Here is a 17,352-nt window from a genome sequence, read left to right as displayed (position 1 = left end):
GAATTTTAATGGACACTTGGAAGACATTAAAATTTATTACTAATTTAATAGATATTCCAATTCATAAATCCACTTGTCAGTCCCTTTGGTTGAACCCCAAAATTCAAATTGGCGGGTTTAAGGTCATCTGGAAGTACTGGATGAAGATGGTCATACGTACTTTAGACAATGTAGTATCAGACGGAAAGCTGCTTGAGTTTTCAAGACTGCAACAAAAATTTGGTATTGCTAAAACTCAAAGTTATAGGTGGTTGCAGTTGAAGCAGGAGGGGTTCCCTGACTGGAAGAATCTTAAAAATCAGTATAGTTTGCCGTTCCTGTGCTTCCAGGCGGATTTCCTGGGCCACCAGGCCGCTCAGTGGTATAAATTAATATCTGGATTTTTGAATAAAAAACCAAAAACTGGTCTTCGTGACATTTGGAGCATTGAGATAAAGCATCAGATTACTGCGTCTCAATGGCCACAAATCTGGACATGGAGGATGAGATGTACGGTGTCTGCATCTTTGAGCCAAACGTGGTTTTTCTTGTTGCATAGAACGTGTTGGACTCCAGTTAGATTACAGAAATTAGATAGTTCCAAGTCTAATAGATGCTAGCACTGCCATCTTGAACCTGGGACATTGGATCATTTATTATATTATTGTCCCTTGATACATCAATTTTGGAGATCCATTTGGGATCAGATAAACAAAGAAATGGAAAATCCAGTGGCACTAACATATGACACTGTGCTATTTAGCACTATGATGAGAGCTAAAAGCCTAATATCATCTCACAATAATAAACTTCTCTTTATTATGATTGGGGTTGCCATACAGCTTATTTTAAGGAATTGGAAAATAAGTGCAACATATAATACAATCATATTATATATATATATATTATATATAAATATATATATATATATTATATATATATATATATATATAATATATATAATTATATATATATATATAATATATATATATATAATATATATAATTATATATATATAATATATATATATAATATATTATATATATATATATATTATATATATATATATAATATGATTGTATTATATGTTGCACTTACTTATGGCTTCAAAATGAATAAAGATATTTAAAAAAATTTATATATATATATATATATAAATTTTTTTTTAATATCTTTATTCATTTTGAAGCCATAAGTAAGTGCAACATATAATACAATCATATTATACTATAAAAGCACTTAAATACAATTAAAATATATATATATTTTGGGCGTATTTTTCAAAAATGTGTCCTAAGCTGTGTCTGACTTTGGATGACTTGCGACTTAGGTGAAAACGGACTTAGACGTTTCTTTCAATTATGCCCCTCTAAGGATGGCACAGCATTATTAACAAATAAGAGAAGGAAAAGCCTCAGGGGCATCAACCACTGATAACAGCAAAAAGTAAACAAAAGTGCATTAAGGCTTTGCAACATCCTCACAGGCACAAAAAAAACCTTCTTATCACAGAAAATCAAACCATAAAAATTGTCTCTTCATTAAAGATAAAGCTGGTAAATCAAAACTGTACACATTTATCAGTTTATTGGTCTAAAATATGGGAAACCATCTCTATGATCTTAAACATACAGGAGCCTCTAAATCTGCGTGTTATTATTTTGGGTCATCATTGTCTACGACATACACTGCCTGATCATAAAGCAAGATTGCTTAACATATTGTTGCTCATGGCTCTTAAAAACATTTTACACTGTTGGAAAGACTTATCTAAAGTGAATTTGTCACCTGGTAGAATATGCTTTGCCTTACAGTAAACTATGAAAGCATCATTGCCAAAAAGCATAAGTCTATAAGCTCCTACCTCAAAATATGGAGTCCGGTCAACTCTTATTGTAATACAGACTGATGTCATTCAGTTTCTGTGCTAGTCTATATTTACCAGTATTAGAACGTATACAAGTATATCATATTATGGCTCATCTTTCACATTCCGGTGTCTGTGAATACTGTGCACGATGTTGGTTGCAGATTGTGCTGACACTCTTGTTGGATAGGCATGGTTCAATCTGCTGTATCGTATTGTTCGTCAACATTTTGAGATTCCTTATTTTGTGCAGCTTATTTATATCTTGCCTTGTTAACATTTCCTGTTCTTGCTGTATATTAAAATCAATAAAATCTTTGAACTGAAAAAAAAACCTGTAGTGATAGTAATAGTAGTTAAACTTAACTCAAGTAATCTTAGCAGTACTCAATTGAAGAAAATCAATGATTCCCTGACGGTGGCCAAAGTTTCTGCGACTGCTGAAATGTGGCCTTTTTCATCAAGCCAGAGTGCTTTTACATGCTGAGTGGGCCAAGTTATTGATATGACAAATCTCATCAGTGTTTCTGCTAATAATAAGACTCCTGATGCAGGCTGGTTGAGCCGAAACATGTACATGTCGAGTCATTGATTGAATAAAGCAAAGTTTGAAATATATCAGCATTACAATCACAACACATGCTTTTTACCCCTTAATGTGTGTTATATTACCTTAATACAGGTACCATTGGATACATAGTAATGAAATGCAAGGCATAAAATGGCAGCTTGACTTTTAGTGGTAGTCACTAGGACTCAAGCACGAGTCATTGGCACCTAACACACATGAACACATCGTGACATTGCTACTAGGGGTTGTTGGCACCATTTTGAACCCAGCACAGGCAGGGGCAAGAACAATTGGGGATCATTCCTGGCCTATACCCTCTAGACCCACAGGGACTTATAAAGGTAGGCCGGGAGGCCTGCAGGAGAGAGGGAAGGTTTTAGAGGAGAGGGGACTTTTTGGGGGAGTGAGTGAAGGGGGGGGGCGTGTAACGTGTGAGGAGGAGCCTCTAGGGGATATGTGATGGGGAGCTTGAAATGGTTGTTCGGTATAGTGGGGCTTCTGGAGGTAAGAAGTGTCTGTTAGATGGAGACAATAGAGGTAGGGGGAAAACTAATGCCCTGCTCCTTTAAGATGCGATCCAGGAGTATTGGACCGAGGCTTAGGGTTACCAGATTTTCCATATGTAAAAACCGGACCCCTAGACCCATCCCTTGGCCCATTCAGTTCCACCCATCCTGCCCCATTATACCCACACCATGCCCAGCCTCACCCCTAACTCTACCCCCCTCCTCAGTCTGCTTGTCTCAGTCAGGAGGGCATCCGTGCATGCCCCTCCCGACGCAATTTGCTTTTCAAAATCCGGACAAAGTGCCAGGTTTTGAAAAGCCGTCTAGACACCTGGACATGCCCTCTAAAAAGAGGACATGTCTGGGGAAAATCCGGACGTCTGGTAACCCTACCAAATTTAAGTGCCTAATGCCCCCAGGTGGTATAAATATGGCAGCTTGTGAAGTTGATTGGAAATGACATTATTCATATACTGTGGGAGTGTCTTAACGTATGGTACTGAGGTACTGCAGTTTTAGTGACTTCTGTGATAAATGGTAGAAGGCCGCCTTTCCGCACCTTAATAATTATCCTGATAATGATTCAGAAACTGTTCTAACATTACGGTATTCCAGATATGGAAATTAATCTCCTTCCCCCCCACCACCTGCATTATATAAAATGCTATCTACTTTCCTTAATGCCCAGATGCTCTCTAGGCTATTATGGCAATCCCAGTGAACCTGGCGGCAGCTGCAGTCCATGTGAATGCAACCCCAGTGGCTCGGTGGACATTCTGTGTGACAGAATATCAGGACACTGTGTCTGTAAGCGGGGTGTAACAGGACACCTCTGTGATATGTGCCAGCCAAGACATCTTCTCTTAGAAAAAGAATGCATATGTAAGTGTAAAATCTTTGTCAGTCTTGTACTTGTAAAATTACTAATGTGAATCACTTCCTTTATTCCTTAATATGTTTTCGTATGGATAGTTTGATTTGCTTTGAAAACTCAGCTGTTCTATACTTTCCTGTCCAGTTGATCTGTAAGCATCTTTAGTAATAAATTGTATATTTTATGGTATATGTATTAATATTAACTGGAATATGCCCATGGACTGATGGTTAAGTGGAATATGAATGCTACGGTGGAATTTATTGTTGAATTATATTTTTGGAGTAAGAATATGCATATAATCCTACAGTAATGCAATCTTTGAGTTTATACAAATTCAATTACACATTTTTCCTTGAACACATTATGATGATATCTCTCTGTATTAAAGTAGACCATTGTCAAATAATCACACAAGCCCAAATTCTCTAAATGGCGCTGTAAGTTAGGCAGCGGTAGGCACCCTACCATCACCGAACTTAATTATTTTAATTAGTTCATTCGGTGCAGTAATTGACTGCGCCCATTAAAAACCAATTAAAACATTGTTAAAAAAATGGAGGCATCTGTAGGTGCCTCTAAAAATGGAGTCATTATCCCGACTAAGGAGGCATCTTATAGCGCTTACAGCCACTGTAGACAATGGTTAATGCCTAAAGCGTCTAAGGCCACTTCTGGCATTAACCACGTCTACAGTGGCTGTAAGCGCTATAAGATGCCTCCTTAGTCGGGATAATGACTCCATTTTTAGAGGCACCTACAGATGCCTCCATTTTTTTAACAATGTTTTAATTGGTTTTTAATGGGCGCAGTCAATTACCGCACCGATTGAACTAATTAAAATAATTAAGTTCGGTGATGGTAGGGTGCCTACCGCTGCCTAACTTACAGCGCCATTTAGAGAATTTGGGCTTGTGTGATTATTTCACAATGGTCTACTTTAATACAGAGAGATATCATCATAATGTGTTCAAGGAAAAATGTGTAATTGAATTTGTATAAACTCAAAGATTGCATTACTGTAGGATTATATGCATATTCTTACTCCAAAAATATAATTCAACAATAAATTCCACCGTAGCATTCATATTCCACTTAACCATCTGTATATGCGATTCTTAACCAATCTGTATATGCGATTCTCATGAAAAGTAGGCACTGCAAATGTAGGCCTTTAAAACTCTGGCCTACATTTTCGGCGCCTACCTTTCATGTAGCTTCAGTTCTCCAAATGGCTCCGTGGCATGATTTACACGTGACCAGCACTGCTTTTGTAAGCGGCCACCAATATAAGCGCCATTTGGAGAATCTGGCCCAGTGTCCCAGAAACTCCGGTCTAAAGGGAAGCGATCCTGCTCATGGCCTGAGCAGCGATGGGGTGAAACGCAAGCGTGCAGTGGCGGATGAATCTCCTCTTCATAAGCACATAAGAATTGCCATACTGGGACAGACTGAAGGTCCATCAAACCCAGTATCCTGTCTCCAACAGTGACGTACCCAGCTAGATCCCAAGTAGTAAAACAGATTTTATGCTGCTTATAAGCAGTGGATTTCCCCAAGCTATCTCAATAACAATCTATGTACTTCTCTTTTAGGAAATTATCCAAATCTTTTTAAAGCCCTGTTAAACTAACTGATTTCACCACATTCTCCTGCAATGAATTCCAGAGTTTAATTACACAATGTGTGAAGAAATATTTCCTCTGGTCTGTTTTAAATATAGTACTTAGTAGCTTCATTGTATGCCCCTAGTCTAGTATTTTTTGGAAAGAGTAAACAAGCCATTCACATCTACCCTTTTCACTATGCTCAGTATTTTTCTAGACCTCTATCATATCACCTGAGCCATCTCTTATCCAAGTTGAAGAGTCCTAGCCACTTTATCTTTTCGTCACAGGGAAGTTATCCCATCCCTTTTATCATTTTTGTTGTCCTTCTCTGTAGCTGTCTAATTCCGCTGCATCTGTTTTGAGATGCGACGACCAGAATTGTACACAGTATTCGAGGTACAATCATACCATAGAGTGATAGAAGGGCATTATAACATAAGAACATAAGCAGTGCCTCTGCTGGGTCAGACCAGAGGTCCATCGTGCCCTGCAGTCCGCTCACGCGGCAGCCCATCAGGTCCAGGACCTGTATAGTAATCCTCTATCTGTACCCTTCTATCCCCTTTTCTTTCAGGAAATTATCTAGTCCCTTCTTGAACCCCAATACCATACTCTGTCCTATCACACCCTCTGGAAGCGCATTCCAGGTATCCGGGTGAAGAAGAACTTCCTAGCATTGGTTCTGAATCTGTCCCCTTATAATTTTTCCGAATGCCCTCTCGTTCTTGTAGTTTTCGAAAGTTTGAAGAATCTGTCCCTCTCTACTTTCTCTATGCTCTTCATGATCTTGTAAGTCTCTATCATGTTAGAGAGCTGCACGGGAACGGGGATGACGGGAATCCCGCGGGACCCGCGGGGATCCCGCGGGTTCCCCCTTTGGGTCACGGGGATCCCGTGGGGACGCCCCCTAGGGTCGCGGGGATCCCATGGGGACACCCCCTAGGGTCGCGGGGATCCCGTGGGGACGCCTCCGAGGGTCGCGGGGTTCCTGCGGGGTTGGATCGCAGTACACTGCATTTGAGCCGCGAGGGTAGTCTCCTTCTCCTTACCTGCCCTGTCGCAGCACACAGCCCAACGGAAATCTTCCCGATGTCAGCGCTGACGTCGGAGGGAGGGCTTAAGCAAAGCCCTCCCTTCCTCCGACGTCAGCGCTGACATCAGGAAGACTTCCGGTCGGCTGTGAGCGGCAGGGCAGGTAGGAAGAAGGCAATGGCGAACGAAAGAGGGGGGAGGGGGCGGTCCGCCCCGAAGAATGTGCACAGCCGGTCAGGTCCCCCGATCGACCGACAACAGGCCCGGCCGACAAACCTCCCTGCCCTGTAGCCGCGAATCTAAATTACCTCTTACAGCAGCTTCAATACTCCAGCTGCTGTAAGAAGGTAATTTAGATTCGCGGCTACAAGACAGGGAGATTTGTCCGACCGGGCCTGTTCTGTTGTCGGTCGGGTGCGGAAACGCCACAAAGGTAAGGGGCAGGGAGGGAGGAAAGGTGGAGTGGAGAAGAAAAGACGCTTAAGGGGGGAGAAGGCCACTGAAAGCACTGGGGAAGACAAAGGAGTGGAGAAGGACGCTGAAAGGACATGGGGTAAACGGGAGGAGGGGGGGAAGGATGCTGAAAGCACATGTTGAAAGACAGAGGGGGGTGAAGGACCCTGAAAGCACTGGGGAAGACAAAGGGGTGGAGAATGCCACTGAAAGGACATGGGGAAAACAGGGGTGGAGAAGGCCACTGAAAGGAAATGGGGAAAACGGGGGGAGAAGGCCGATGAAAGGATATGGGGAAGACAGAGGGGGGAGAAGGCCGCTGAAAGGACATGGGGAAGACAGAGGGGGGAGAAGGACGCTGAAAGGACATGGGGAAGGCAGAGGGGGGAGAAGGATGCTGCCTGACAGGACATGGGGAAGATGGTGGGGGAGAAGGACACTGGAAGGAAATGGGGAAGAGGGAATGGGGAGAAGACCCTGGCAGGGAATAAGACAGAGGTGCCAGACTATGGGGGGAGTGGAAGGAAAAAGATGGGTGCCAGACCAATTTGGGAGGGGGGAGAAAGGGAGAGGCACAGTAACAGAGCAAATGGAAGACACAGAGAGAAGAGAGGCAGTGGATGGAAGGAATTGAATGAGAATATGAAGAAAGCAGAAACCAGGCAACAAAGGTAGGAAAAAAATTCTTTTTTTTTTTTTTTGCTTAAGGATAAAGTAGTATATTAGTTGTGTTGATAAAAATTTATAAACATTAGAGGCTCTGGTAGAAACCCGTTTACAAAGTATGTATTCTTCCCAATTAATATTTCCAAATTAATAAAGTCTTTTTGCTTATTTTTAAATGGGTTTCTACCAGAGCCTTTAATTCAGTAGCATAATTAAATGAAATAACTATTTCTGTAGTTTATAGGGACGGGCGGGGACGTAGGGGATTCCTCGCGGGGACGTAGGGGATTCCTCGCGGGGACGGGCGGGGATGGAGGGATTCCTCGCGGGGACGGGTGGGGACGGAGGGATTCCTCGCGGGGACGGGTGGGAGTCCTCTCGGGGACGGGTGGGGACGGGTGGGACTTTGGCGGGGACGGGTGGGGACGGGTGGGATTTCTGTCCCCGCGCAACTCTCTATATCATGTCTCATCTAAGTCTCCACTTTTCCAGGGAAAAGAGCCCCAGTTTCTCTAATCTTTCAGCATATGAAAGGTTTTCCATACCTTTTATCAATCGTGTCGCTCTTTTCTGAACCCTCTTGAGTATCGCCATATCTTTCTTAAGGTACGGCGACCAATACAACGGCAGGATAACTTCTTTCGTTCTGGTTGTAATACCTTTCTTGATAATACCTAGCATCCTGTTCACCTGCTTAGAGGCCACTGTGCACTGTGCCGATGGCTTCATTGTCTTGTCCACTAGTACCCCCAAGTCCTTTTCTAGGCTACTTTCACCCATTACCAGCCCTCCCATCGTATAGCTATACATCTGGTTTCTGTTTCCTACATGCAAGACTTTACATTTCTCCACATTAAACTTCATCTGCCATCTTTTCGCCCACTCTCCTACTTTGTTCAGGTCCCTTTGTAAATCTTCACAGTCCTCTTTAGTCCTAACTCCACTAAATAGTTTGGTGGTATTACCTTGCACTTTGTCCCTGTTTCTAGATCATTTATAAATACATTGAACAGCAGCGGTCTGAATACCGACCCCTGCGGAACACCACTCATGACCCTCCTCCAGTCAGAGTAGTGGCCCTTCACTCCCACCCTTTGCCTCCTACCTACCAACCAATTTTTGATCTATCAATGTACGTCTCCTTCCACCCCATGGTTCTTCATTTTCTGTAGTAGGTGTTCATGGGGTACCTTGTCAAAGGCTTTTTGGAAATCTAATTATACGATATCAATGGGGTCCCCTTTGTCCATCCGTTTGTTAATTCCTTTGAAGTGCAATAAGTTTGTTAGGCACGATCTTCCCTTGCAGAAGCCATGTTGGCTTGTTTTCATTAGTTTATTCCTTTCTAGATGCTCATCGATGCTGTCTTTTATCAGCGCTTCCACCATCTTCCCAGGAACAGAAGTCAAACTTACTGGTCTGTAGTTCCCCGGGTCACCTCTCGATCCTTTTTTAAAGATAGGTGTAACATTAGCTATCTTCCAATCCTCCAGGATCATGCCTGTTTTCAGGGATAAATTTCAAACCTGCTGTAGTAGTTCCGCTATTTTCTCCTTTAGTTCTTTCAATACCCTAGGGTGGATTCCGTCCGGGCCCGGAGATTGTCGGTTTTTAGTCTATCTGCTTGTGTATGTCTTCAAGGCTTACCTCTGCTTGATCTCCTTTGAAGATTTTTTCAGGTTCCAGCATGTTGGATATGTCCTCTTTTGTAAATACTGACGAAAAGGACATGTTTAGTCTATCCCGCCACTTCTTTTTCTTCCTTCACCACTCCTTTCCTATCTCCGTTGTCCAGTGGTCCCATATCCTCCCTTGCCAGCTGCTTTGAAATTTCGTGCTTCCCTGGCTAGCCTCTCTTCATATTCTCTTTTTGCTCTTCTAACCATGAGGTGACATTCTTTTTGATGCTTCCTATGCTCTTTCCAGTTCTCCCCGGTTTTGTCCTTTTTCCATTCCTGGAATGAATTCTTACTCCTATCGCTTTCTTCACTTCTTTAGTTATCCATGTCGAGTCTTTTGTTCGGTTCTTTTTGCATCCTTTTCTAAATCTGGGGATATACAGATTTTGTGCCTCGCTTACCGTGTCTTTGAATAAAGACCAGGCTTGCTCTACAGTCTGTGATTTCTTTGAGCTGTTCCTAAGTTTCTTCCTTACCATTACTCTCATCGCTTCGTAGTTTCTTTTCTTGAAGTTAAAAGTTGTCACTGTGGTTCTCTTTCCCTTCGTTATTCCTACTTTGACTTTGAACTTGATCATATTGTGATCGCTGTTTCCCAATGGTTCCACTACTTCCACTTCCTTTGCAGGTCCTCTTAGCCCATTAAGAATTATATCCAGAGTGGCTTTCCCTCTTGTCGGTTCTCTGACAAGCTGCTCCATGAAGCAGTCCTGTATAGCCTCCAGGAATCCTGTCTGCCTAGCGCTTTGTGAGATTCCAAGACTCCAGTCTATCCTGGGATAGTTGAAGTCTCCCGTAACAATCGTGTTACCGCTTTTGCATTCTCGCATCATCTCGGCTTTCATTTCTTCATCAGTCTCTTCGGTTTGCCCAGGTGGACGATAGTACAGGCCCATCTTTATCTCAGGTCCTTTCTTTCCTTCCTGGTATTTTAACCCATAGTGATTCCAATTTGTTTGTCATCACCACTGTGTCCACTCTGGTCGAGTGTATGTTTTATTTTATGTATAGGGCTATTCCTCCTCCTTTCCGGCCTGACCTGTCCTCATGATAGAGTTTATACCCTGACAGTAGTATGTCCCATTTGTTTTCTTCATTCTACCATGTTTCAGAGACTGCAATGATGTCTAGGTTCTCTTTTTTGGCCATGACTTCTAATTCTCCCATTTTATTTCTTAGGCTCCTTGCATTAGTATACATGCAGTTTAAGTCCTGGTATGTTTTTGTCTTCATTTTCTTTTCCTGTGATATGGTCTTCTTATTTTCCTCTTTTTGTTTTGTCAGCTCTTGTTTTTCGCCCATTGTGCCTTCCCAGCATTTTCCCACTCAGTTTCCTCATGGGATACCTTCTTCCGAAACGTCAACACTTGGTCGACTGTCGGCTTTTTCCTTCTTCTTAGTTTAAAGCCTGCTCTATTCCTCTCCTGACGTTGTTTGCTAGAAGTCTAGTTCCCGCCGCGCTCAGGTGCAGTCCGTCTCTCCTGAAGAGCTTGCTCTTGCTCCAAAACGTTGTCCAGTTCCTCAAGAAGTGGAATCCCCCCCTCTTCCTCACAACAAAGAAAAATGGGGAGACCCAATGATCCACAGTAAAAACAATCCACCGATGAAAACAAAAACTGTGGATACAGATGTTCCTCACACCATCTTCTCATCCATGCATTTATTGACTGTAGTTCCTTCTGCCTCTTCACATCTGCCCTCAGTATTGGTAGGATCTCTGAAAAAGCTATCTTCTGAGTCCTCATCTTCAGCTTCCTTCCCAGAATCTTGAACTGTTCGTTCAGTGCATTTCTACTGTAGTCTCTCCTGCTGACATCATTTGTCCCGATGTGGATCATCACTTTAGTCTCTTCTGTCTCTGCTCCTTCTAGGATCTTTTCAATTTTGTCGACGATGCCTTTTGCTCTCGCTCCTGGGAGGCAGGTCACTAGTCGATCCTCTCTTCCTCCTGCTATGTGGCTATCTACTTGCCTTAGGATTGAGTCTCTCACTAGGATCACAGACTTCCCCATTTTCATCTTTGTGTTCCATTCCTTTCCTGATAATTCCTAACTTTCTATTTGCTTTCCGCCGCTGCACATTGAGCTGAAAGTTGCAACGATGACACCTAGATCCTTTTCTTGGGCAATGACTCCTAGCATGGAACCCTGCATCAGCTATAGTTTGGGTTCCTCTTTCCCACATGCATCACTTTACACTTGTGCACATTATTTTATTTTTATTTAAAATTATTTGTAGCTCGCCTATCTACAAATCTAGGTGAAGACCAATGTGAACATACACAAACAGCAATTAACAAACAACAAAGTACAATGGCAATACACATAAAATCATAAAACATCTGAACATCTGAACATTAAACGTCATCTGCAATTTTGACGCCCAGTCTCCCTGTCTCATTAGGTCCTTTTGAAATTTTTCGCAATCCTCTTGCGTTTAGCAACTTTGAACAACTCTGTGTCATCAGCAAATTCATTTATCTCACTAGTTATTTCCATCTCTATATCATTGATAAATATGTTAAAAAGCAGCGGTCCCAGCATAGACCCCTGGGGAACCCTAGTACCCTTCTTCATTGAGAATATTGACCATTTAAACCTACTTTGTTTTCTGCCTTTCAACCAGTTCTTAATCCATTATAGGACATTACCTTCTATCCAATGACTCTCATTTCCTTAGAAGTCTTTCATGAGGAACTTTGTCACATGCCTTTTGAAAATCCAAATACACAATATCAACTGGCTCAACTTTATCTACATGTTCATTCACTCCTTCAAAGAAATGCAATAAATTGGTGTGGCAAGATTTTCCCTTAACTAAATCCTTGTTCTGCCACTTTGTTCTTTATAATAGTCTCTACCATTTTGCCTGGCACCAATGTCAGACGTCACTTACCGGTCCATAATTTCCCAGATCACCTCTGGAGCACCTTCTAGTATTCTGGTAGTATGCTGGATTTTAGAAAAAAAATTACTAACAGTAGCTCTGCAAGTTCATTTTTAAGTTATTTTCTATTCGACCAGCACTCTGAGATGTATACTAGAGAATGACACGGTGAAAAAATTGGTCCCCTTCACCGCCCCGTCCCCGTCTCACCATCCCCGTCACCGCCCCGTCCCCGTCTCACCATACCCGTCACCGCCCCGTCCCCGTCTCACCATCCTTTTCACCGCCCCGTCACCGCCACTGCCATCCCATTCACCGCCCCGTCACCGTCACTGCTGCATACATAAAAGCCTCAAACGGGTACGATTTTATATACTTTTCTAATATCTCCCCTATGTATCTGCCATTGCCCCCCCCTGTGTCCATATTCCATCCACATGGCATGTCCCCTTTTTGTCTCTGTCCTTATGCCCCAATGCACATAATTTCCCCTCTTTCTGTTACCTTCCTGTGTCCAGATTTCCCCTATCTTCCTCTTCCATACCAGTGTGTCTCTTCTTTTCAACCCCATCTAGCTTTTTTCCCTCTTTCTTCCCCCCCCCTGCTTCTAGCATCTGGCTCACCTGCCTGTCCTTCCCTTTCTTTCCTGCTGTGGGTTTTTCTTTCCGTTTTCATCACCTTGGCCCAGAATCCTTTTCCCTTTCACTCCCTCCTTACAGTCTGAGCCGGGAACACTAGCGATCACACGGTCCTCGCAGCCCCCACCCGCCTGCCCAATCGATCCTAGTGTTTAGCCAGCTCTCTCCCTTCTCCTCACCTTAATTTGCAGGCTTTCTTTTTCAGCGACCTGCACGCTTTCCCAAAGAGCTGCACACGCGCGGCTGCTCAGTGTTCAATCTTCTGCTCTGCTGCAACTTCCTGTTTCCGGTTGCGTCAGAGCAGAAGATCGAAACTGAGCAGCAGCGGGTGCGCAGCTCTCTGATAGTGTGCGGGTCGCCGAAAAAGAAAATCTACAAACTAAGGTGAGGAGAAGGGAGAGAGCTGGCTAAACACTAGAATCGATTGGGCAGGCGGGTGTGAGCTGCGGGGACCGCGCGATCCTTCATGCCTCACTGCGGGGACAAGACCCATTCACCGCCCCGCGGGCGGTGAATGGCCTTGTCCCCGTCGCCGCAGCGACTGCTAGTTTTCTTCCCCGTTTTCGGCGGTGACCCGCGGCTAAAATGCGGTGGCCGCGGGTAAACCGCCACCGTGTCATTCTCTAATGTATACCATCTAGTCCAGGCAATTTGCTACAAAGATTTTTTTTAGTTTCTTTGATTCTTCAGAATTGAACACCATTTCTGGCACCGGTAACTCCCCCACATCTTCCTCAGTGAAGACCGAAAAAAGAAATAATTTAATTTCTACACTAAGGCCTTCTATTTCCTGAGAGCCCCTTTTATCCCTTGGTAGTCTAGCCCAGGAAAAGGATCTAGGTGTCATCGATGAGGATATGTTGAAACTCTCAGTTCATTGTGCGGTGGCAATGGTAATGGTGTTGGAAATATCCACCCCATATTGCAAGTTGAGTTGTGTTCATTATATATTTTGGGACCCTTTTACAAAGCCGCAGTAGTACTTCTACTGTGTCAAATTCACCAAAGTCAATAGGAATTTAATGGGCTTTGGTGCAAATGCTGCGGGAGAAGCACTACCCTGGCTTTGTAAAGGGGCCCTTTGTTAGAGCAAACTCAAGAAAACCCTTTCTTACATTTGTAAACTGGGGCACAATCTATAAAATAAATTTAAATCCAGACCAGAATGAGCTTGGTTTCTTTCAAACTAAAGAGCCCCAGATTTAGTTTAAACTGTCCTAGCCTTTAAATTTGAGAGCATTGTTCACAGACATAAATGAGAATTTAATATATATTTCTTTATAAAAGAGAATATAATATATATTTTTGGGGCATGCTCTGTCCCTAGCTTGTGATGATGATTGCACAGGAGTGCTATTAAATGACTTGGAGAACCTCACCACAGCCATTCCTGCATTGAACTTCACTGGGGTGATGATGAAGCCTTATGGCATCCTGCTGGAATTGGAAAACATAACAAAACATATGAAGGTATGTAATGAATATCACTCTGCATGCTTGTCTATAGAATGTTTTCTATAAACAAACGGAAGTGGGAACAAACAATGAACACTCCACTGAAGATCAAGGCTTCCATAGATTTTCAGTGATTTTGGTTACTCTGGCATGTTAGTTGGACTGAGCTTTGTTTTATCCCAGACCTGTCATCTGTGAACATATACACCACAGTGACCCCTGATGCAGGCGTTCCTCAGACACAGAAACACAATGCTGTGTCGGGTCCACAGTTTCTGCTTGTGTCCTTTTCTGAAATAAACAAGCTGGTTTTACATCAGTGTTCTTCAGTGGAGTGCTCATTGTCCGTTCCCACTTCCTTTTGTACTGTTTTATACCCGTTAGTTCTCTGTACTGTTGGACTTTTTGGTGTTTTCTATAAACAAACACCAGATTTTTATTATTCCTAATGGTAATGATGGATGGGGGAGGAAATTTTTATTTTTTGTATAGATACTGATTGATTATGAGTGCTTGGTTGATTATCATTATTTGTATATAAATTGTATTGCACTTTTTGTTGGCATTAAAAACTAAATAAAGTTCAAAAAAAAAACAAGCACCAGATTTTGCCTGAGTTGACAGGTTTGATTAAAGACTATAGCACATCCGCTTCTAATTGTCTAAAATGTGCTTGGACTTCTACCTCTATGACGTTATCTCTAGATATTGGTGAGCATTTATATTCTTTATGTTGATAATATTTTATTGGTTTCAGTTGTAGTTGAACTAGCATGCACTTACGAAAAAATTTTTAATTGCATTAATAAAATTAAATATTAGGCTCTTATGTGTTAACGTTAAATGCAAGCAAGAGCAAGATTTTATGGTTCCATAATTGATGAATATGTCTTCAGCTAAATCACAAGGCCAAGGTGAATGTTTCTTAGCAGAAACAGCCTGTAGAGTATTGGGAGTGATTTTAAATTCTTCATTGTCGCTAAGAAGACCAGTATCATTGGGGTCTCTCCAATTGCTATACTTTTTTCCCATTTTTGTGCCTTACCATATTGATTTTCTTCATGAATTTCTTTTTCTTTTATATTACTTGATTTTTTCATTGTTTTGTTGAAAAATTTTTACTTTTTCATTTTCGGGCCTTCAGCCTTCTTTCAGCCGGTTTTATGGCTGATGACATCGACTCTTTTTCGGTCGCGAATTTACTCAAATTTTGGAGGAAAAATTGATTCCTTCGATCTAGCAATGGCGGATTTTCCCTCGATATCAAAGCCTGCTACCGGCTTCAAGAGATGTTCTTGGTGCACTAGGGCTGACATATCAGTCCCTGACCCACACAAATTTCAATTTGTAGTTTTTCCAAACTTTAGGGTTTTCTACTGTCCCGCATCTCTCTTCTTTGTCCCTTTCAGCATCTGCTATCTTTTACTAAGGTGCAGTAACCGATTTAACACAGGCTAACAATTAGCATGTGCTAAATGCTAAGACATCCTTAGGAACATAATGAGTGTTTTAGCATAGCATTTAGTGTTCACTTGGGCATGCTTAAGTGGTCTTAAGCATTTCCATAGGTACAAGACAGATGCCTTAAATGTAGCTCTACAAAATACTGGCCTACATATAAGGAATCTATTCAGTAGTGTTGATGTGATTCTGTATAGGATGCTGATATATGATTGATGCTTCTTAGGCAGCCTCCGATATCTTTTCAGAATCAGGCCCTGAATGTCCTTTACAGAATACTAGCTTAGGGTGGATAATCTCGGTGCGTAACTTTGGGCGCCATTTACGCTAATATGTAAACGGGGTATAGGGTGTGGTGTGTGTAATTATGGTGCATGGATTTCCACAAGTATTCCATTCTTCTCACATAGCAAAGCTTTTCATTTTTCTGGAGCCATGCTAGTGTTGCTTCTAGTGCCATGCCCTATCCAAGCCTCTGTATTTCCTTTCACATCTCAGAAGCTGAGGTCATGATATTACTGTCTCAGCTTTGATAACGAAACCCCCGCTGTCTTTGCTGTGCGTGGGAATAACTGTTGAACTGAATGCTTGCTTTCTTTTTCTGAAAATAATAAAGTACCCGACTGCAGCTTTGAAAAACAATCGCTTGTTTTTTAATGTCATGTGGTGAATATCCTTCTTGTTTGCAGATTGGCTAATTTTGGTCATTTGCCATGGAATCCATGTATTGTGCCATACAGAAAGGGTTTTCATTCTGTGTGGTTTCCTGTCAGAATTACATGCCAATGTCTCTAGAATGTGATAATGAATTTTTTATTTCTGAGGGAAAACCGGTAACAGAGAAGAAGAGGAAGGAGATTGTTTCTGTTCATCACCTATTAAGCAAAAAGTCACAGGTTGTGATCTATAGCTGCAGAAGAAAACATGAGAAAATATTTAAGCATACTGTATTATAAAATGATCCTATTTAATTAAGTGCTTAAAAACTTGTAAAGCCCCAGGAAGTATATACAGCATTTTATCAATATTGTGAGGAAGTAGAGACCAGTGCCTTACCTCTGCCAGAATTTTGCTTCGAATGGTGTGGTCTACAAGCTATAATTTGCTCTTGTCAGCCCTTGCATATCTAATGCCCTAAGCAAACCTTTAGCCATGTATCCCTCATAGTCCAGCATCTTTTCATCCTGCCCCAACCTACCTTGTTCAGCATCTTTATTTCCTGCCATGTCAAGTTTCAAGTTTCAAGTTTATTAGGATTTTATATACCGCCTATCAAGGTTATCTAAGCGGTTTTTACAATCAGGTACTCAAGCATGTCCAGAATTTCTGCTTCCATTCCCCCTCCCTCCTTGACCCCCCACCATGTCATCAACTCTTCTCATTTCCCCTGCTTATCCAGCATCTCCTTCTTCCATTACCTTTGCTGCTATTGCCACAATTCTATTTCCATTCTCTGCCTGAGTAGGAACTTAGGGAAGTTCTGGCAGCTCCGCTGGCTGATCTTTTCATTGCTTCTCTAGAGTCGGAAGTGGTACTGGAGGACTGGAGAAAGGTGGATGTAGTCCCTCTCCACAAAAGTGGAAGGAAGAAGTAGGGAACTGCAGGCTGGTAAGTCTGACTTCTGTGGTAAGTAAATTAATGGAAATGCTTTTAAAACAGAGAATGGTGATGTTTC

The 17,352-nt window shown here is 42.2% G+C and overlaps 1 protein-coding gene across 2 annotated transcripts in view; it reads left to right on the top strand.

Moving 5' to 3' along the window:
- LAMA1 (laminin subunit alpha 1) overlaps nucleotides 1-17,352 on the top strand; it is a 412,090-nt gene that overhangs the window by 218,250 nt on the left and 176,488 nt on the right. For both annotated transcript variants that reach the window (XR_004538373.1, XM_033934013.1), the window contains exons 32-33: nucleotides 3,612-3,805; nucleotides 14,089-14,231. Coding sequence is in view for 1 of the 2 variants with exons in the window: in XM_033934013.1 (XP_033789904.1) it covers nucleotides 3,612-3,805; nucleotides 14,089-14,231 (337 nt within the window). In the remaining variant the exon portion in view is untranslated. The remainder of the gene's footprint in view (nucleotides 1-3,611; nucleotides 3,806-14,088; nucleotides 14,232-17,352) is intronic.

The sequence above is a fragment of the Geotrypetes seraphini genome, chromosome 2 (genome assembly GCF_902459505.1).
Source record: "Geotrypetes seraphini chromosome 2, aGeoSer1.1, whole genome shotgun sequence".
NCBI classification, from domain to species: domain Eukaryota; kingdom Metazoa; phylum Chordata; class Amphibia; order Gymnophiona; family Dermophiidae; genus Geotrypetes; species Geotrypetes seraphini.
Note: the sequence above shows the minus strand (reverse complement) of the source record. Positions and strands in the feature narration are given on the sequence as shown.